The sequence below is a fragment of the Aplidium turbinatum genome, chromosome 9 (assembly GCF_918807975.1).
Source record: "Aplidium turbinatum chromosome 9, kaAplTurb1.1, whole genome shotgun sequence".
Lineage (NCBI taxonomy): Eukaryota > Metazoa > Chordata > Ascidiacea > Aplousobranchia > Polyclinidae > Aplidium > Aplidium turbinatum.
The window spans coordinates 12,214,582-12,238,020 of NC_137480.1; the positions used below are offsets into that span (position 1 = coordinate 12,214,582).

Genomic DNA, 23,439 nt, shown 5'->3' on the forward strand with positions numbered 1-23,439 from the left:
TTCCAAACTGCGCTTTCTTGAAAGTCTATCATTTCCATTTCCAAGTTGTAAAGACGAAGCCATTCGAAGTTTGATAATTCAAGATTTTCAAATTGAATTGCATGCGGGAAAAGAATGAACTGCAATGTAGTATCTAGCTTTCGGAACTGGGTAATCCTTTCCGACATTACATTTTTGGCCTCTTTCGTCAGTAAAACATACTTGTTGAGTGCAGTTTGCTTTTGTTCATAAGTTTAATTGGTGCTGGTAAAGTGCTTCAACAACTGAGGAAAATATTTCAGTTCACCTTGTTCAAGGTCTACAGAAAAAATAGAGAGTTTCTTCTCAAATGCTTTAATATGCCCAAACATGGATAATACAATATTTCCACAGCCTTGCAATTTAGTATTTAACTTATTGTAATGCATTGTGAAATCAGCGAAAAAATGTAAATCATTCAACCACGTACTTTCGCTTAACTCTGGATACTTTTGATTTTTTCAACAAAAAAAAGTTGTAGGCTACTTCTTCCAACAATTCAACAAATCGCTGTAAAACATTACCACAACTTAAGTTGTGTCAGACTGCTATATGGCAATTCGGTACGGTACTAGATTAAAATAGGGTGGGGCCTTATTACAAATATTTAGTGAAACATTTATTCTTTGCTGAAATATTTGTTTAAATTTCATTATTTTAAAAAAGACAAGTGGGTCACTGAAAATCTGTGATGGGTCACTTTGTGACCCGCGGGTCAGTGGTTCGCCATCCCTGGCCTAGGCCTACAGCTATAGGCATAGCCACTTTAGGGGGTAAAAATGTGTGCAATTTTAATGAAAGTGTCTAAATACCAAAACAGCCATCGACTGAGTTTAAGAATATATAGGCCTATATTTCCTATATATTTATTAGGCTTATATTTTCTTATATATATTTCCTATATATTCATATTATGCCTATATATATAGGAATATATTTCGTATCCCGAAGCTCACTATATCCCCGATCAAATACCAGGCCTCGAAATTCGTTTTTGTTGATGGCGGACAAGCGTGTCCGGTCTAAGCATTTCGGCGGACAAGTTAAGTCTCATGGCGGACACACCAGTTTTAGCGTTGATCGTCATGTTTAATCACTTTATCTTGATAATTCTTCGCCATTTGAGCACTATAGCTACTGTTAGAAGGCTTTTTAAAATTTCAGAGAAGTCACTCTGAAAGGCTTTCATCACACCAACGACGTACGCTTGAAGAGTCAAAGCGCTGTATAGCTGCTTAATACGTCGCATAAGTTGATTAACTTCCACCGAACGAGGTCGTGTGGCTTCTTGCGTCACAATGCTCTGGGCACGAGTCGGAAAAATTCTACACTAACGCCACTATTTTCTGTTGTGCAAAGTCTCTTAGTTTGTTAGGCTTTTTTCTCTAGGTTTATTTTTGTGTGTCATGTGAACGAGAGTGAATTTTCCCTGGACCTTTTCTTTCTTAACCGTAATACCAAAACCTAACAAATTTTGCTGCATCTTGCTGTAATAGCCTAATCGTATAATCTAATTTTGTAACCAACCTTGCCTTATCAATATTACTCGGAGATCAAAGCCAGACATTGTGACGTAAAACTTAACCAAGTTGCGCGTGATTAGTGTGAAGTAACGGTATTCCCATCGATTCTTAGAGAAGAATTTGCCTTTGTTACGCCCATTCAATGTAATCAATCATTGAAGCAACGTAAAAATCGAAAGTTTTTCTGCTTGAATGGAAGCTAAGCTAAGGGATACGGTATTCACATTTTCTAGATGCGCGGAAAATTATATTCTCGCAACAATTGTTCGTGCTATGTAATGACGATTTGTATCGCTAGTTCCTGTGTTATTTCTTGGCGGACAAATATGACCGATCTAAATGGTACTTCCCGCGGACATCACATGCTGTGACGGCGGACATGTCCGCCATGAATTTCGAGGCCTGAAATACTATTATGTAATCCACGAAAGGAATGGAAGATCATGCAACAAAAAACGCGGTTTAAATGCAATGTATTGTAGTTGCAACAGCATCTCTCAATGTAAGTTCAATGTGAACTCGGCTGCATACAAGGCTAGTACTAGGAGTAAGATTACCCGATAAAGTCGATGATGCTCTACGACATACGTAAACAGAAGTCAGAAAGAAATTCAAAATAAAACAGTTACGGTTCAATAATTAACAGAACGTCACAACGCTTTCTTCATAAGGAAAATCTGTAATGCCTGGGGCAAAACTGGTCATTTTCTTGCTGATTCAATAAGCTCTCTAAGATTCATACGCCACACACTAAAATCCAAACAATATTTAGATTTATTCAAAGTAGTATTATGCGTCAAATCATTGTGAACCTGGAGAAATACTTTACAAAGAATTATCTGCCTAATAGGCGTTTATGCGATAAAAATGTCAGTTTGGCAGCAAAATATTGATAAGTATTTTGATTTGGTTACAGTAATACCGGAATGCAGCAATTGGCACAAGGCTCTTGCAGCAACGTTTTGCAACTTGATTCAATGGTAAAGCAACCTGTGTTCTGTCAGGTTATGTACACACAAGTTCAGAAATATTTAGGAATATGCAACGAGGCACATTGAAGTTACAAGTGGCTGCACATTTACAGTTCGATAATACGAGGAATTGAATACAATGCTAATACAATCATTTCGACGTGGATTCAACATTGCAAGACGATGTAAACATGCACAGGTTTGCAATAAGATTACTTCTCTTCTGTCTTTGTTTGTATAAAAGTCATAAAATCAGTCGTTGTATCCGTGCTAAAATCCAGCTATGTTCAAACCGCATTACATTGATATTTTCTAAATAGAAAATGGACTTATAAAATATGAATACTATACTGTTTCAGCATATAAAAATGCTGAATTTTACATCGAGTATTACGATTAGTTTTATGACCCACTTTTTATACAAAAAAGGATAGATGATTTTGATAAGCAATCTAATTGCAAAACCGCGCATGTTTACAAGTATTCAACGTCTTGATATGTTGAATCAACGTAAAAATGGCTATCTGTCTAATGAAAGGAAAAAAGGAAAATCTTTCATTGAGCCCCGCGTTTTATTTAGGCTCTGGTTGAAGCCAAAGTTTATAAAACCGCAATCATTCTAATAGTTTATTCTCCGCAAAAGCAAGATTGACATACTCGTATGGAATGTGCAGGGTATAAAGGCTTTTCACAGCACTGACATTGGCCACTAGGGTGGGGTGAAAAAGTACTAATTTTGGATTTGAGCATTCTCTCGCAGATATTTCTTGTGGAGGTTTGAGAAAACATCACACAAAAAATTTCAGCGATTTTTGACAACAGGAACCTACCCACTTTTTGAGTTGAAATTTCATAGTATTTCAAAATATCCCTAAAATTTCAAAGTTTTTTTCGCATTCTTTGAAGTTGATATAATATTGTAATATTTCTTTTATACGTAAAACTATTAGTTTACTTATGTGTTTTTCCCAATATGGAGCCAATAGATGCAAATTAAAGTAGGGAAATGAATCATAAAATGTGTAAAAATCTTGGATTTTTTCTAAAAATTTACCAAAGTCAAAAGTTACACTAGGCTATCTAGTTTTGTATAGGCCAATAATTCCCGCATTCAATAGTTTCATCGTCGAATAGGGCCTCGTCGAAAAGTGCCGCGTCGAATAGTCGTTTACCCTTTTGTGATTGTCTGACAATTTGATAGAGACGGTCTTCTTCTTTCGTTTGAAACTAGATCAAATTTCAGGGCAGGTGGTGGAGAGCCAGGTGAGTGTAGCTTCGTCCAGCGTTGCTATTCCATGCGTTCCATTTGGTGCCTTGTAGATTGGACATTCGAGAACGACATGGTCAGCTGTTTGTTCCTCCGCTCCGTATTCGCAGGCCGATGAGGGAGCCAGACCCCATTGGTGCATGTTGGAGTGAAAGCGACCGACTCCTGTTCGGATTCTTTTGAGCTTGACCCAAGTCGGCCCAGGCAGGTCCATACCAGGGGGGCGCGCCACCGGGTGGGGTATAAAACCATGTAGTTTGGTGTCGGTGGCGCACCACGCTGCTTTCCAAGTATCTTCCATGAAGTGTGCTGCGCTGATGGCATGATCGCTGAATGGATGTAGTAATTCAACAGCAGCTGGCACAAAGGGGTGTCTTGACTTTAGTTGCCGGGGAGATTCCTGAGGTGGGATGTTGAGTTTTGCATGGAGCAAGTGGTTAGGATCCCCCGCCCGGCCAGCCAGGTGTATTATGGCTTCCTTTCGGCGGAGCTCAGCAGGTTGGATGCCTGCAAGGATTGGTAAGTACTCTGTTGGAGTTGGGCGCAGGCATTCAGTCACAGTTCGCAATGCGTTGTTGATTGGGCTGTCGATGAGGCGGGTGTGGGCACTGCGGCACCGAGCAGGGGCGCAGTATTCAGCAGTGGAGTGAACCAGAGCCAGGGTTGCAGTGCGCAAGGTGTCAGCACCTGCACCCCAAGTTGTGCCTGCCAGACGTCTCAGCAGGGCGACGCGAGATGTCAGCTTTTTGCGTAGTGACTGCAAACGGTATGTGAGTGACCTGTCAAGTGTAACCCCAAGGTTTGTTGGTTCTGGGCAGGGCGGCAAAATTTTGCCGTTAACGGTCACTTTTTGCCTCCCTGTTGTTGACATGGAAGACTGCCGTCACAGTTTTACTTTCGCTGAGCTTCAGTTTCTATTGATGAAGGTATCCAGATATGGTCGTCATGTCTTGGCTCAACGTCGTTTGTAATGATTGACAGTCTTACGCAGAGTACAAGATGGCCAAGTCATCAGCATATGCATATTTGTCAGCTGTTGTTGATGGTAGGTCGTGCGTATAGACGTTGAAAAGGAGGGGAGCCAAGACTGATCCCTGTGGGACACCGTTTTTGAGTCGCCGCAGTCTACTTGGTTTTCCGCTTCCGGTGGCAAGGGTAAAACTCCTGTTGTGGACGAGTTCCATGATCATTTTGACCATGTGCCTGTCAGGGAGTAGGCGGAGTAGCTTGTAGACTAGGCCACGGTGCCAAACAGTGTCATAGGCTGCTGTTAGGTGGATAAAACAGCTCCCGCTTTCTTTTTTGCCGAGAAGCTCTCCTCAATATCTTAAGTTAGTAGTGTGACTTGGTCTACAGTTGACCTCCGGTATCGGAAACCAACTTGCTCTTTGGGAAACAGTGGGTCAATTATTGGTTCGACACGGGCGTAGATCAGTCTCTCAAGGATCTTGAAAGGGATGCAGAGCAAGGAAATGGGGCGATTTGCATCGTCTAGTGGTTTGTTTGGCTTAATGTCTTAGGGATTGCGACGACCAGAGATCTTCTCCATACTTTAGGAATCTTGAGGCGGCACAGGCAGGACGACAGGAAATTGCATAACCAGGACTTTAGAACATAACCAGCGTGCATGATAAGCTCTGGACATATCCTACCTGGACCAGAGGCCTTACCCGGTTTTAGGTGCTTGAGGGCAGCATTGAATTCGATCCGTGAGAAGGAGCTAGCAATGCTCTCCTGGTCTGGTGTGTTGATCTCCCAAAGCTTTGTCACTTCTTTGGTAACAAACCGATCGGAGATATGGTTACACGGCTTATATATTCCATTTTTTATTACCTGCGATGCAATCTTATTAGCAGGAATGGGACATTGTCGGGGTGATTGTCTTGATCGTCCCATAAGGTTATTGAGTGTGCTCTACGCTGTACGGCTTGAGTGCGAGAGATTGGATGGTCTCTGTCCAGCGTTCTTTTCTTTTTGCATCGAGTCTTTCCAGAAGAGCCTTGGCGGCTGAGGGTGTTGTTTGACCATCTGAAGAGCTAACAAAAGATTGGTAGAGGCGCTCGCACTCTGCATCCCTAACACGGAGTGTAGTTACTTCTACGACCGCAGCACACTCTGAAAATGTGATAATGGCAATGCTTGCAGATGACACCAGAAAAGTTCGAGAAAATGCAGTCATGGCAATATTGAAAATTCGCAATGGGGCAAATATTGGTGATAGATCCGTTCGGAAGTTTGTTGTTCCAACGATAAATTATGAGGCCAACCATTATTCCAACATCACCGTATATTTATGTTATAAACCTATCTTCACAACCACAATTACATCTGATTACATCATCTCATATCGTGAAAGCAAAATAGAAGTGAAAAGCTACCCAAACCACTCCCAATCAGTAGAAAGAATTGTGAAAATGGTGACTGATGCATCGTACAAAGTGTGTGGGTTTGATAGAAGACATGGCTTCATCCGTGCTGGTATAGCTTCCAGGAATCTGATTCCTGCTGCAGATACAAAGGGGCACAACAGCCAAGCACATTTGTAGATACTGTTAACACTAAAATTAAGTGCTAGTATATTTGTGTTACAATTGAATTAATGACTGTTGAATCCAATTGATTTTGCATGACTGTCATTTTATATTCCCAAAACTGATTTAAAAATGCAATGGTATTCGATTTTTGAAAAAAATTGCATGTTTTTGCAAAAAAATTAAAGCAATCGAATCTCAAAACCTAAACAAAACTTGTATTAGAAGCTAGTCCAAGTCATTATTAGTGCAATGTAAAATAGTATATTGAACATAGCCAAAAAAAGTGTCCTTGAAGTTATATTTTCATAAGCATTATGTTTTGCGTATTTTTCGAAAAAGGCAGAATTTTCAACCCAAAAAGTGGGTAGGTTCCCAAGGTCAAAATTTCCTCAAATTCGGTTTCTGGTCGTTTTATGTTGTTCCACAAGAAATATCAACGAGACAAAGCAAAATTTTTGGTTCACCCCACCCTATTGGCCACGGTTTTTTGGTAGTTTATTTTTTCTGGCTTTGGCACCTTCTCCCATAATAGCGTGTTTGCATACGTCGTGTCGACGATAGTTGGAGCAGGGTAGCTCTTCCGCCGCTTGGAGTTGTTGTTGAAGGTTGTTTCCCTATTACTGCTTCAATCTTATGTATGGTGTGATAGTTCAGGCCCTGGAGAGATCGCGACTATGAATGGCTTCACGAGTTCCATGGCCAGTTCCCAACCGAAGTCGAAGGATTTTCGCTTGCGTGGATCAGTCCCTTCATTTAGTGCTAAAACTGTAGATGCGTTGACGCGGCAAGTATCCAAAAAATAAGCAAACGCAGTAGTTGTCCACCGTGGGGACTTCGCTTTGCACGTGAATGAACCCATCCTTTGGTCGATGATATCGGTGCCACCCTTTGTGAAGTCGTATAGCTTATACAAGCCTGGCTTCTTTTTGCCGTCATCCTTGGTAATCCCCAATAGAGGTTGCATGGTCGTCACCATCAACACATTCCACATGCCAGAACTCTTCGTTTTTACTACATAAGAATGTAGGATGAGATCAGCCTCACTCGTCTGCCAATAAATTTCGTACGAAAATTCCTCCCTACCACTCACTTGCTTCACTTCCAGTGGTTTTCCTCTACGTATAGCGTTGAGGGTTCCCACTGACGTTATACCCCTGTCAAGCAACCACTGCGCGAGTGAACCGTAAACATCGTGAACCTAGGGTGGTAAAAGGATAGACCCTCGGCCCCAGAGGCTCACACGACGACGACTGCGCGAGTGGTATGGAGGTGTACAAGCGGTCATACGAAATATTCCGACCTTGAAGGTCACCGTATTGTTCCAGGCTCATCACCATTCCTTTTACTACTTCTTCTGTTCCACGAACGTAAAAATGAAATGGCTGTTCCTTCGGTTTACCTGAATAGACCGATGCCGTAAATGTGTATGGGAATCTGCTGGCGTTTACCGACTTGAACAGAAGGCCATATTTCGTAGGCTTGTTTGGATTATATTGCTTGAAGGCAATTTGTGTCCTCATGGGGTATAGCGTTTCGTCCAACGACAGGTAGTCACCTGGAATGACATGTTTGTCTCAGTTTTCGTTAAACATTTCGAAAACGACTCGAAATGCGGCCAACCGGTCATTCTTCCAACGTTGCGGCCTAGTATTTTGGTCGTCGAACGAAATGTTCGAAAATAAAAATTTAAAGCCGTTCTTGCTCATTGTTGCACTAAACACGGGATGCCCTTGCAGTTGATTGAACAATACATCCGTGGCATGACCAGCCTGTCCTAATAGCCCCCGAAAATACCCCAATCCAACAAAGGCCAGCATCTCCTCGTTGTTGGTTGGGCCAAAATAGCAGTACCTGCTGTCATCTAAAATTCTCTCTGGCAATTGAGAGATGAGTGTGGCAATTTTTCTATTTGTTTCTTGAACAATAATGTTCAAAATGTTTAAAGAAAAACACAGTTCCCATGCTTGCCGAGGAGTCTTGGCTTCTTTGGCTTCTCTTCTAACACCAGTCGGGCCAGATATAATGTTAGCTCGGCCCCTTCTCCCATTGTGCACCGGCCTCGCATTAGACCAAGTAATGCTGACGCCGCCCTCTTGTCTGTTCTTTGGCTTTTCTACAAAAGTTGTATAAGACTTTAGTGTGTCGGGAAACTCAACATTATCGTAGTTGTTCATGTCGAGAGAGGAATCTATGCTTTTCACTAGTCTTTTCGATGTTACAATCGTCGTGGTGGCGCAAACTCCGGTTGAACATCGCCTATGGAAGGTAACTGGTCGTCAATCTCGATCGGAATCGCTGTTACGGAAGTTGACGGAGAAGAATCTGCTTCTTCATCTGAATCGGAGTGCCATAAATCCTCCAAATCATCCGCCTGGCTTTCGTCGTCAGAATCCAGTAAAACATGTTGCAGTATTTCTTCAACACTGAATCCTTGCCTTGCCATGTTTTATTTAAAAGTGAAAACGAAGTAATATGTTTTTATAATGGCGTTAAAATACTAAAGAAAATGTATACTGTAATGAAACAAATTGTTAGTCACATACAAACTAGTTAGAAAAAAACTGTTACACATAATTATAGAAGTCAAGAATAAACTAAAACTTTGCAATATAATAAATTGTCAGACCGTTGTCAAAAATTGTGAAGTTTTGCAATCAGAGGGCACTTTACATATTTACTGATGATGAAACTATATGAATATTATGGTTATCTATGGTGATTTAGATTAGCTTCTTGAGCAACGCTTTCACGTTTGTGATAAACTACACGTAGAAGGGAAATCCAACAGGCGTTTGCACGATTTCGTCGTTTAGCGACGTAGATTCGACAAAAGCGGCATAATAATTAGTAGGCCTACCTGGTATCAATATTGGCTGTTTCTGCAGTGTTTCGTTATGACCATGAACGCCACGTGGCTTGAAAAACAACATTATAATGCTGAATGAAACCATGTGCATGAAACTGATAATCTATCTAATAAAATTATCTCTGATGTAAATTCAACGATTGGGATTGGGCAATGGTATGTCTCAACAAAATTACCAAATATTCCATCATTTTGACGGCTGGAATGCATTGTTGAACCTAAACCGAAAAATATAGATGCGCTGTTCATCCATAATTTTTGATATTTGTTTATATGTTTAGTGAAAATAAGCTGTCATTCTTGTTATTATATTGAAAATGAAAAGAGCAGTTTGCAAAACGTCTATATTACCATGAATGCTGTTTCATCTATTTTTATTGTCCCTTGCAGTAGGCCTACTCAGGCAAGTTGTAATTATCACAATCTAACTTTTCCCAACTATGAGCACTATATCTCGATGCGCATTTGTGTATTGTGTGAAAATTTTGATGGTGTCCAAAAATCAAATATTATTTACAAAATAACTCGGTCTCTTAGAATATCCTCATATGTCACATCAAAAAATACTTCCCTGACTTACCAATAGGCCTAACTAAGGTAATCAAGAAACCTTCCACTAACGGACAGTTCAGTGATAAAAAAATCCAAAAGTTTGATATTTCTTGCAAATGCAAACAATATAAGTTTTTCATAACAAGATGAAGTTCAATAGCATTACAAGAATTCCATCACCATAATTCAAAAAGAACCTTTCCATTACTTGGGTTGACCCTTGCGATTACTCCGCATATGGGTTATGTACCACTATGGTTCACTGTACTGCCGATTGCCTAAAGTATGAAAAAAGTTGCATCTGTCTGCGGTTATAAGTTATATTTTTTTCTAAATTCAACTAAAACAGCTATTCGCATTATGAAACAATTGGATAAGTGCCATAAATCAAACTATTGAATAAGTTTGTTTCCCTATAAAAACGCCTGCCTGCAAAATGATACTATGTTCATAAAAACTACTAGATGTACATAACGCAATATACTTTATGGTATTATATTTTCTGATTATACATTTCCAATCCTTGTCACAGACTGCATAATTCTTACCCATTCACTTTCAATGTAACTGAAAGTTGTTAGATAAAACCTATATATCACACGCGCTATCAAGTAAAAGCGTTCTATTTTACATTGATTCGATTGGCTCAATATGAGATGGCTACTTCTAAACTACACTTATGAGGGCAGAGTCTGCAATTACTTGAATTTTTGCAGGTGTTACCTACAATAAATAATGCGATTAATTGAATACAATTCTCACACAACTCGGCCAAATCGTGAATATGTCTAGTCAATCAGCGCTGACATAATGCTGGATGATGCATTATTGTTTATTGAATAATTTAGTAAATATGCGTAACTTCATCTGTTTGTTATTGTGAAACGAAACTAGGAAGAATGGAAATAAAAATGGATAAAATAAAAGTATTTTTATTCAATGTAAACGCGCTGCCGCGTGTCATTATCTAACTAAAATATCTCTCGCCGCTAGCCTACGTCGATTCACCGTCTCTGACGTCACGTCCATTTGACAATAAACGATTTCTTTCATGCATTCTCAGTTCAGGTTGGCAGTTACCCGCCTTTTCGTCGATTCAACGTTGCAAGACGTCGCATAAGTTCATATCTTTAGTTTGTTAAACGGAGATAAGATTTCATTGTGACATTGCTATGTAAACTTATATTTCACATGAGACAACTTGACAAGTAGCCTAAATGCACAAGTTTTCACAATTTATGACGAGTTATAGCACGTGGAAATGTTACGCTACAGTTGCTTTGTGAGGTACTGCATTGCGGTTTAGTTTATCAGTGACAGTGAACCTGGTACAAGAAGCCTCGAATATATTGATTCAACTAAGCCGCATCACTTAAAACCGTGGTGGAACGATCGTCCTTTTCACAAAAGCGTGTTGTTCTGGTTTATCCTACACAAATGAGGAGCGTATTGCATTTCAAATCTTTACATGTCGACTTGGAAATAAATGTTTACAAGTATATGTGAGAAGCTTTGGGAACATCGATGCCTTTTCTGCTTTTGATAGTGTGTCGGACAAAAGGAAAGATTTGAAACCAAAATCATAATATGTTACAGCGCAGCTTCTACAGTAGCTTAATTTCTAATTATTCAAAAAAGCGTTGTGGCCCAAACAGAGCAATTTAAAAACAGTCCACAACGTTGAATATGTCACGAGAAATGAGAGTGATGTAGCCTATGCTTTGTTTGATTGAAAGGACATCATTGTCTGCGAAAAACAATTGTCGCTCTAGATGCATTGGCACCAAGTCTTATGTTTAATTTTACGCAATTTCAACCGCAAGCGACGGTAACTCATCGTATCAAAGTTGAAGCTTTACCTGTATCGACGTCGCTTGTAAGCCATGGTGAGAACAAAAGGTCCACGCATACAGCCAATTTCCTTCACGCTGTGAAACAGTTAGGATTAACGAGACATGGGCCAAATTAATTACTTTCATCCAGCTGGTGGGAAAATTTTGAACAATAGAATATGAAATATTTCAGAGGATGTGCTGAGAAATGTCTTATATCTCTCAATTTATAACCTCTATTCGCTCAAAATTTCAGCTCAATAGAGGTGAATAAAAGTTAGGAAAAGTCAAGAAATCTCGTAGTCGCAGCCTTAGTGGTTTTAAAGATACAACTGTTGATGCAAAAAAGTTGAATTGACAGCCCCCCCCAACCTTCAAAGAGTTAAACAAACGAGTTTGCTAAGTGGGTTTTTGGCTGTACTTGCATAGTCAGGCACTGCACACTGATATATTTCAAACTGAAATTTACTTTGTAACACAGCGGGAGAACTGTCCCATAATCAAGTATTCTGATAAATGATTATGAATGTCACAGAACGTAAATGATCTGGCGCCGTGCACTTAAATATCCTGACGCCACAGTGCGCGCACCAATTTGGCAGGTACTGTCTGTCTGCACCTAAATGACGTGAACCATCGGTAAAATTCAATGCGAAAGAGTTTCATACTCAAACAGCCTTAAACATATCACCTAATTCATCAATTTATCAATCATACATTGTATAGATACTATGGACACCTTTCGTATGTTGCATTGCATCAGGCCTTAAAACTCAGTTTTTTTTCTGGCAGCCATCGTGGCCTACCGAGAGCTCCTTCTCGGCGGCCAAATCTGCGTGCTTGGAGGCCAAAAATACAAATAGCGATAGCACAAGTAAATAGAATTAAACTTGCAACAAGGCCAAAATGATCACTTAGTGTTGTTGAGGTCTGGGCGACGTCCTGCAATAGACTCGTTGTACCACGCAATAACTGCTATAGAATCGTTGCTCGGTAAATGCTCAAGTGCTCAGTAAACTGTTTCAACTCACTGCGTACCGCCTCTCATAAAACCTGACGATTTAATACCGTTATGATGTCACCATTGAGGGTGTGAAGTCACTAACCCACAGCGGGAACATTTTTCAACTATGAATACTTACACGTGTTTTCCCTTCGGATGTCAACTAACCTACCCAGGCAACAAAATCCGTCATTTTTACATTGATTCTACGTTTGCTGTTGTTAAATCAGGGTATAAATGACGAATTTTATTGTCTGATTGGTTCTCCTGTTTAACAACGATTCAATGTCCGACAACAACATTGAATCGACATAAAAACGACAATATTGCCAGTCCATGTAAATTAGCACTTCGGATTAACACTTTGTTAAAATAAACGTGGGAAATTACAAATAAGATTTATAGCTGGTGATCGCAGCTGGATATTTTCCATACAATAGCAAATGTTTCCGCACAATACAACAGTGGTGATTATGACGCGCTGACCTAATTCTGCGTCACTCTTTGATACTAGATATTTTCGACAGTTAATCCACGATCATTCTATTGTGAAATTATATAATTAGCTAGAAGAATCCGGCGGCCAAATTGGCCGACTGGGGAAGTAGCACCGGCGGTCATTCAAGCATTACTTAGCGGCCATGGCCGCCGGCTGCTTTAAGGCTTGTTGCATTGCTAATCTAGTTGCGAACGATCACTGAAATCTTGCAAATCTAAGCAACGATTTTTCTCCTTCAGGAGAACGTTTGCCACATGGCCGGAGGAAAACATCTCTGTGCATCCTTCGGAGCTAGCACGTTCAGGCTTCTTCTATCTAGGAAACCTGGATCGAGTGCAGTGCTTCTCTTGTGGTGGCGTCTTAAGGAATTGGAACTATGGCGATGAAGTCCATGTGGAACATCAGCGGTATTATCCTAATTGCAGGTTTGTCCATATTTGTAAAAACATGGCCAGCCTTGTGTGAACCTATCTGTTAAGACCTTAATATTTTGTCGGAAGTAACAATTCTTAAGGTTTTTGATATTTATTGAAAGTTTGCGTTTTCTCTAACATGCTAATGGTGATAGCCTAGCTATTGGCTTACAGGATGGCCCGTGGCAATGAGGACATGAATGTGGTTCTCCAACCAAACGAAAACGTACCGATTCCTCCAAGATGTGAGAGAATGCAAGAGCCACCAGATCTAAGCGAAGACGAGCAAGTACGATCATGACGTCTTGATGTAGTTTGAATAAAGTTGTTGATCTGCAACTTATGGCGTCTAGAAATATATGCTGCTTTAATAGCCTGCATTAATACTGGATTGTTTAGAATTGTTGGAAACGCCTGTTGTCGCTTTCACCTTATATTATGACGTTGTTGCTATTTCATTCTTTTGTCTCTTTGCCACCCGCACGCACTCCTTGACCTTTCAGAACCATTTCACACATCTTGAAATGTCCTTCGTATAAGTGGTATGAAATAGACATTTGATAAAGGTGAAGTGCCTTTAATTAAGGAGTGTTATTGATTATGCTCTGCGTTTTACAGAGAAGCCTCCTTGACCTGTTCCCGTGCCTCTACCCGGTCAACCCTCACATGAGAAGTGAAGAAATCAGATATTCCACGTTTGACAGTCGATGGCCGTCCAATCGAGTGCAGGCCACGCCACAACAAATTTCTAAAGCCGGCTTCTTTTTCCTTGGCGATCGCGACCGAGTCAAGTGCTGGTACTGTAGCGGAGTCTTGCGAAACTGGGACCCTGAAGACGAACCATGGACAGAGCATGCTAAATGGTTTCCCACGTGAGTAATGGGTCATAAAAGATAGCAAAATTACAAGTGTTCCAACTTGAAGACATGTAAATTCGTCGCACTAAGCTGTCAGATGAATAGTGGATAAAGCTAGTTTTGTTTCAGACAAAATCTTCATAACAACTAGACTTCAACCATTTATATTTTTTGCAAGATAGTGATCACTACTGACAACGCAATTATTTTTTGAATTGCACTGGCTTCAAAATTTGTTCATTTCCGCAGGTGTGAGTTTTTGCTTCAACGCAAAGGACCAGATTTTGTCCATCGGATAGTATCCATGTTTCCTCACCTCCCACGCCCCACGCTTCGTGGGCCGTTTGATGTGGCCCCCTCACTTGAAAGATCTGGTGCTGGTCAACAGCGCGGTCCATCTTCTTCGCCGCCCTTTATTGACCCGATGGTAATTTTTTTCATTTAGTTGTTTTTTTCCTCACCCTACATCAGGGAACTTACACATCACGACACCTCATGTGTTTGGTGAGCCATCCACCACACGGTCATTCTTTTTCTTCTTTTCAAGTCCAAAAAAGCAATACATTTGTTGATGCAGCGCATATACTCTATTTATCGCACTAATCACCAAAAATAGGGAGAAAGTTGAATTTGAGCTCTAAAGTAACGTTGCTACAATGTAATAAACGGTAAACCAACACGTATAATTTTTTAGGCTGAAAGGCAGCGTGTCCAGGAACAACTCACCACAGTAATGTCTTCAGATTATGTGAAGAGAGCTCTAGAAATGGGATTTAGTCGAGAGCAAGTTGAAAGAGTGGTCAAAAGGTTGGTAATTGTATGAACTCTCTGCGATGAACATGGAAAAGATTACGGCAGGATTTGTTTTCTGATTGTCGCATTGATCATTAAGGTTCATTAGTTTCTGATTGTCGTTTGATCATTAGGTTTGATCATTAGGGCTCCCTTCAGATAGCCATTTCTTGGTATTTTCATTAATGGAGGTATATTATCACTCATGCAAAAGATTGAATATCATTTCAAAGTAGTTTTAAACTTTTAAAGTAAAGTTTTCTTAATTGGCTACTCGCTCTTTCCCCAACCAATGCAATGTATGATTCAGGATTTTTATGTGGTTAAACTCGTTACAGATGATATTTCAACTTATTCAAATGCGTTTTTTTTTTCAAAAATGATATGTCAGTTGTTTTTGCGCGAAAAAGTGTTTTTATAGCATCGCACGATCATAATTCAGGAATTAAAATTTACTCTTATACTGTACCAGAAAATTGAAAAGTGGTGGCGGCATGTACACTTCAGCTACCGAACTCGTGGCAGAGTTAACAACTCCTCCTAACACGGAAACGTCGGATAATGAAGAAGTTATAAGTAGCAGGGTGGAGATGCCGAGTACACCTTTAACATCAGCAAGTAATCGTCAATTTTGGTTAATAATTAATTGATATAACCTACTGTACTGGTAACTTCAAGAATGCAGCGGATTGCAGCCCATATGTAAACATGTTTAGTGCCTTTTTACAAGATGTGTGTTAAGCAAAACTGGCAATGTCATAAACGTTATTAATTATTATCATGTGGTAGTCCTTGTTGTTTTAGAGTCCGCTGTCATGCGACAGCATATATTTTCCGTAAAATATTGCAACAACTCCACTTCTTGCTCTTCAGTAAATAATGTAGTGATAAAATCCTTTTCATTGGGAATTAAGCAGGGTTGAGAAAAACCCGGGTTTTTTAAAAAAACCCAACCCGCATGGTTTTTTTTTTTTAAAAAAACGGGTTTTTTTGGGGTTTTATTTTAAAAAAAATGCAAAAAAGGTAGATTCATGCTTATTTCACCTCAAATACTACTTTTTACCAATGAAGTGCCTCTCACTCTCAGTACATGCTGGCATAACTCAATAAAATAATGCACTGGGGCTGTTTAACTATGAGGCCTTGCATAAATGAGTTTTAGTGTAGTACAAAGTGGCATTACTTGATTTTTGTGTACAGAAATATCCACTGTGTTTTCAATTCATCCTTGGAAATTTCCTTCACAATCACATCCTAATTTGAAGTTTGTTTTAAGTACCTTGTAGTACTTTGGTTCATTTTTTCAATTTTCTGATAAAAATTGGACAAATATGATGCTCTGGGTTTTTTATGGTTTTTTTAAGTGGTTTTTTTGAAAAAAACCCACCCGGGTTTTTTTGGGTCGGGTAAAATACCGACAACCCTGGAATTAAGTCTAGTCTATATTGACGTATTGGTAATTAGAAATGCCAATTTGATTTGTATTTATCAATCTTCTTATAATGATATGCCCTTGTTTATTATGCTGAGCTATAAAACGTTTGTTATACCTTCACGACTAAGCGTTGTATTAAATCATAATCTTGCTATTGTTGTTTCCGGGACTTGTAGTACTCATAGTGGTATAACCTATAGGCTAAATAACATTAATTGTTAACATTATAATTTTTAGTTTAGGTATTTAAGTTACCACGGCCTACTAGAACACGGCCAAATATATTGCTATTTTGGAAAATTTCTAAGAGTCTGAATTGTTACAATCATAGCCATGATAAACCTGTCATTTTTCCACTTACAGAAGTATGTAAAACAAGCAACATTTGCATCTAGACAAATTTTTGGCTTGTTTTACCAGAGATTAGATGTGTATGTTAAGCACAATTTATGCAATAATAATGTAAAATATGTAAGACTTTCCAACTGCATCCTGGAGGTAGTCTCATCATACAGTCGTTAGGTTTTTTTTGTATAGCAGGATCTTTATTTTACTTGCAAAACTAAACTTGGCGAAAAACAAACGAATTAAAATTTAAATTGACACATCAAATGAACAGCTTTCAACATAGAATCCACAAAAAATCCTTGAAATTTTAAATGGAACATGTAATTGCACCAAACTATACTACCTCCAGGGTGCAGTTGAAAAGTCTTACATATTACATTATTATTGTGTAAACTGTGCTCAACGTACATACCTAATCTCCGGTTAAACAAGCCAAACATATGTCTAGGTGCAAATATTGCTTATTTTACTTACTTCTGGTAATGGGAAGATGACAGGTTTATCATAGCTATGATTGTAACAATTCAGACTCTTAGAAATTTCCTCAAATAGCAACATATTTGGTTACTAATTTTTGTCTTTCGGTTTGTGTGAACCTTTCAAAACGCCTATTGCATTGTTTTTTAAAGTTTATGTTGTGAAAAACATTGTTATGTGCAGATAGTTGAGCAGAAACTCGTGTAGTCAAGATTTTGTTTGCTTTTTGATTTTCAGGCATGTTAACTTTAATGGAGGAACGCATCCGAGAACTACAAGACGAACGGAAATGCAAAATTTGTCTTGACAACTTAGCTGATGTTTTTTTCATCCCCTGCGGCCATCTTTGCAGTTGTACCAACTGCGCCCAAGCTTTGAGTAAATGTCCGATTTGTCGAGAAAAGATTGAAATATCGACTCGTGTATCTAGGGTGTTTCATTTTTTCACCATTTTTGAAATTCAAAATGCCTGGGGTCCCATCTGGTGGTATTTGGGGAAAAAAGTTTACACCCCAATTTTTTTTCAATTATGACGTCATATTGAGGTGGTCCACGAGGTTTGAAATTTTTGGGCCTCAAAATCTCGAAATTTGGCCGTATCTCCGGAACCACACATCATAGATCGACAAAATTAGTATCAAAATGCGCAGAAGGGTCGGTTTCCTATACCAGATGTAGAGGATATTAAGGTCTATGTGGTTCAGAAAAAAAGTTATTTCAAAAAATCTGATTTTCGGTCAATTTTCTCCTGATGAACAAAGATCAGGTGATCAAGATAAGAAATTTTTCTGTATTTTTCCATTCTTGGAAGTTGCTATTGCGTAATAATAGTCCTTGTTTGTTTTGCGAGAGATGAAATGGTAATTTGAAGGTATTACTATTATAATATTAATGTAACCGTTGAGAAAGAGGTATGCTGCTCACCTGCTTTAGATTAAGTGTCATTATGGCATTAAGGTCAGGTATCAGTATGTCGATGCAAAACTTCAAGGAATTGGAGAGAAATGTGCTTCTCCTTAATTCAGATATAGTCAGTCACTATTTTAACTTGAGGAAGAAAGTAGCCGAAACTAATCCTAAGTTTTTGAAGAAAATACCCCATTTCCAAGATTTGAAAGATGAACTGCTGAAAGATGTAGTTGGCATATGGAACAAAGCTGGTCTTCCAATGCTCAGCAAACAGAGAAACCTAGCACTTCTGGCATACAATCTGCCAAAGCATCGGCACTGGTATGTTTGAAACAGAGAAAAAGAAATGAAGTAGTTAGATGTCTTCTACACAGTAGCGAAAGCGACTCTGATGGGGAAATGAATTGGGAAGATGATAAGGAATACGAGCCTCTGAAACCAACTGTTTGGGGAAAAGTGTACAAGAAAGTACATTCTTTTTCAATAAATGATAGAAGTTGTGTACTTGCTGATCGTAGGATGACTTCGGTACGCCAGCAGTCAGATCTTATGAGGTCGGTTCTTGGAAAAGATCAAGTAGCTGCAATGCTGCATCACCTTCGACAGCATACCGCCAACGACAAAAAACGCGAGAAAAATTTCTGATGGAAAGTGAGAACCTTTTCAACTCAGCTTCTGCCATGCAGTTATGTTATGATGGGCGCGTTGTCGATAAAATAGATCGATACGTTTTCTTGGGTCAACTTGTTGATGATAATGGCATGAAGCACGGAAGTGTGCTTCTTGTTAAATCTTTTCCCAAAAGTGTGTCGGTCACTGCAGAACTGATTTTTGGCACCATCATCCAGGAGGTTTGCAGAGTTCACCTATCCCAAGTATATTCAGTCATGGCTGATACGACTGCTCTCAACGCAGGAAAAAAAAGTCCGGAGAATACTCGACTGGTCAATTATCTTAATGATGAAGTTGGTCATGATATTCATACCCTTTAATGCATGTTCCACATAAACGAAATGTATCTTTCCCATGTCATTTCTTTTGTGGACGGCGCCAAGAAGGGTCCCGGAGCAATGCAAGATGGGGCTTTGCTTAACCAGATAGCAAGACTAGACAAGCCCAGTACTGAAACATTAACACCAACTATTATTACGCAATAACAGCTTCCAAGAGTGGAAAAATACAGAAAAACTTTATCTTGATCACCTGATCTTTGTTCATCAAGAGAAAATATACCAAAAATCAGATTTTTTTAAATAACTTTTTTTCTGAACCACATAGACCTTAATATTCTCTACATCAGGTATAGGAAACCGACCCTTCTGCGCATTTTGATACTAATTTTGTCGATCTATGATAAGCGGTTCCGGAGATACGGCCAAATTTCGAGATTTTGAGGCCCAAAAATTTCAAACCTCGTGGACCACCTCAATATGACGTCATAATTGAAAAAAAATTGGGGTGTAAACTTTTTTCCCCAAATACCACCAGATGGGACCCCAGGCATTTTGAATTTCAAAAATGGTGAAAAAATGAAACACCCTAAATATGTCATGAATATATCTTACTCGGTTACAGCTGCGAAATCTGTCAAGTCCAATGCAACAATCATATAATATTGCAGTCAACAGTCACATAATAAACGATAATCGATATTTCTTAAAAAGGTTGAAAACACCTTTTGTACAATAACGTTGCAAGTAGGCTCAAGATTTTCGGACAGGATTCTGAACGTAAAGTTAAAGCCGAGTCAGATTCGCATTTGCTGCGATGTTTCACATTTGTTCCGCTATTTCAAACAGTTACACATTTTGCTATTTTATTTTCATTGACTCATTTTCAACTAATGTAGCACCTTTTTTATTTCAACAACATACACATAAGGTGCTGAACATTCCCATAGAGAGCAAAGCAATACTTGAAAAATGATGCAAGCCATTCTGTTCTTACTAATTCTGTTCATTCTGAATGTTTCACTTTGTGCCTATTTTGGATTTCCAATAAATTTCAGAGCCTGGCCAGGAAGAGGGGTAGGGTTTGCATGGTTCGGTTAGGGACCGTGGAATACTGGGACGACTCACTTTACTGATCTTTTTTGCGATATGGACAGCTGGAGGGTCACTGAAAAACTCAAAATTTGCAAAACTGCAAAACATTTTCTTTGCTTTTACATAAATTCATTATCAAATGAAATGCTATATTTTGCTTGAAATTCTGGGTGCTAGAACATCGGCAGAACCTTACTGCAGTAGTGTAAAGCTACGTGTCTTTACCACTGTAGCGTGAAGTCTACCGTTGACTTATCATGAATTGAATAGTATAAAATAAACATGATATAACGTATTTTCATACATTTATTTTGGCAATAAACACTTTGTACACTTGTGGACAGGTCACAAACACCGTACCTGGGTATGCGACTTATGGTGGCAGACCTCAAACTGTAGTTGGACTAAGTTTTGTCATAACACTATGACCCTCCAGTTGTCCACCTTCTTTTTGAGTGAGCAATTCCCTACTTTTACCATCCCTAGGTCAGGTGCAGTTGAAATCAAACTTAAAATAGTAGGTCGCTTACAACTCAGTCCTTAATATTCTTGTTCATCCTAATTCATCAGTCCAATACGGCAAGGAAAGGAAAAAAAAGATTTACAGAGTACATATTTGGGATATGTAAGCTATAAATATAATCTTAAAACTGCCTGGATTTGAAATTACTCTATACAGCAGAGCAGTAGGGTCATTAGTTTTGTTGTACCAACGCACCTTGTCTTTTTACTTTTTGCTAAAAACCAGCAACTTGTTTTTAGTTATTCAATTTGTAGCTAAAAATAATTATTGATATCAGCATTTTTTTTTCCAAGTAACTTAATAAACAATGAGTAACAAATCTAGTTATATGAATCTCTAGCACTACCTCTGTCCTCTACCTGTGTTACACATCTCAGCAACCTAAATCGACTTTGTAAGATTGCGTGGATTTAGAAACATTTTTGGGGCGCAGGTTGCAAAAATGGCATCAAATTTTTGAGCTATTGAATATTTTATAGTTGCAGAATTATAACTTTATACGATATTGTTGCATGGAAGGATGGATTTGTTTATATCAGATTAACTCAAAAACTGAATGTAGCGGCTAATTGTAGTCAGATTAGCCAAAACTGATGCGATTTTTGAAATCAGCACCCCTAATCCTTCAAATCCGTTCCAAGCTTTCAGAAAATCTTTCATCACAGTGTTATCAACAAATCTTGCTCGGTTTTCATAGCAGAACAAAACAAATGCATGGTACGATAATCTGTTTGCGGTTTAAGAATATAGATGTATGCGTTAGGTTATTTTAATGTTTCCGATCTTGAATTCACGTTTTCTATAAAAATATGAACCCCGTAAAGATAGTTAGTTCAAGGAAAATTTTGTATTCAGGCAAGAAATAAAGTCCAATGCTTGCTTGATAAAATTTTGACCTTCACAAGCATGAAAGCCTCGTAGCACCGCCTGCGGGTTCAGAGATAGGGACGCCCGCTTAACACAAAGAAGTGGCCTTATTGTTTTGTTTGTTGCGGATGACCATGGCTATCTGGAGGTACGACCTAATTTGTCACATTTTGCAGATTTTAGCTATCGCTACTGCTACTGTCTGACCAAAATTTTATATATATTTTTTTAACTTTTTGCTGACTTTTAATGATTTACAGTTATATATTTTGTTGCTTTAGGGAAGAATTAAAAATGAGAAAAAGTAAGTTGAAAAACATTCAAGCAGAGTTTGACTGAAATTTTTCGTGTTAAATTGTGCTTGTTTGTCAAATCCAAGTGAAATAACAACTCAATTTATTTCCTGGAGAAGAAAATAAAAACGTTAAAATATCATTTTTAAACTATTTCATTCAGACAGTGACAAAAAGTTGACAAAATCTGCAGAATGTAACAAATTAGGCCCTATCTCTAGATTGTCATGGATGACGACCTTGCACAACACGTTTGAAGGTAGGCTATACCGGTTTATGGCTAACTTTCTATTCTCATCTTCCATTCTATAAGTTCATGTTCATATTTAGTTGTTTTGTTGAACCCCTTTGTCGTTGTTAGTGGAATACTGCCATGGATCATGCATATTCTTTTAATTGTTATTTAGTGTTCCAGCCATATTGTCACCTTTGTGCTCATTAGATCCCCTCTAGTTTTCTTGGTGTTTTTATCATGCGAAATAGCGAAACTTTGGTGTTTTTTCACCAGGATATTGTATAAATGGCAACAAATTTTTTTTACATTCCATATCCGGCAGAATCGTCCATTCTATTCTGAAAATATTCTATTTTGTTGAATTACATGCAAGAATGATATGTCCTCAATTTTTCAACCTTTATTCTAAAAATGGGTCATACAGGTTTTGTCGAATCACAAGCAATGATAAATTATAACGCCACATCAGAGATCCTGTTTATTAGACAACAAGCCTTATTACATCATGTTTGACCTTATTTTCCCAATTTCTTCCATCAGAAGTGTCCTTAAAAAAATATTTTCAAATACAGTTGGCTTGAGTGATTTAAGATAATTGTGATCTCCAACTCAAACGAAAAGCGTTATTTAATCAAACTCGTTAAACAAATGTGATTTGTGTAACGTTTAGCATTAGCATATTCAACACATGCTTTGCTTTGCTCTTCACTAGGAAGCGAAGAATAGGCTACATTTTTTATGCTACTACTACTATTGAAGCTTGTTTTGACAGCGTTAATTGCAAAAAAAATGCCATACAATAAAATATTTAAGTTAGAAACTGTTTATAGATTTCTAAACTTACGGTACCTTAAACAGCGTCTGTCGAAAATGCTAGGTGCAATGTTGTAAATACCCCTCGCTTTGCTACTTTTTGTACAGTTACCTACATTTCTTGCTGTCTATCTCCATACCGCTACCGTCCTTTAATACTGTTACCATCGTTGTCCATTGACATTATCTGCATCCGTGATAGCCTTACCATGCTTTGAACATGTTGACAGCTTTGGTTCTTGTGAAAAACTTCAATTGGGTTACAGTGTGCGGTAATACTGTTAAGCTTTTATAGAACTGTGTGCTAACAGTGCTGCACTTGGGGTAATACTTTGATACCGTAACATTAAGAAATTCGTTCCTGTGA

General features: G+C 38.6%; 1 protein-coding gene across 1 annotated transcript in view; it reads left to right on the top strand.

Moving 5' to 3' along the window:
• The window catches only part of LOC145776688 (E3 ubiquitin-protein ligase XIAP-like), a 47,571-nt gene extending 27,189 nt beyond the window's left edge, over positions 1-20,382 (top strand). The window contains exons 11-18 of the mRNA XM_082587919.1: positions 13,305-13,490; positions 13,653-13,767; positions 14,097-14,350; positions 14,585-14,762; positions 15,030-15,142; positions 15,600-15,745; positions 17,625-17,809; positions 20,305-20,382. Coding sequence (XP_082444045.1) covers positions 13,305-13,490; positions 13,653-13,767; positions 14,097-14,350; positions 14,585-14,762; positions 15,030-15,142; positions 15,600-15,745; positions 17,625-17,809; positions 20,305-20,382 — 1,255 coding nt within the window. The remainder of the gene's footprint in view (positions 1-13,304; positions 13,491-13,652; positions 13,768-14,096; positions 14,351-14,584; positions 14,763-15,029; positions 15,143-15,599; positions 15,746-17,624; positions 17,810-20,304) is intronic.
• Positions 20,383-23,439: the final 3,057 nt, after the last annotated feature.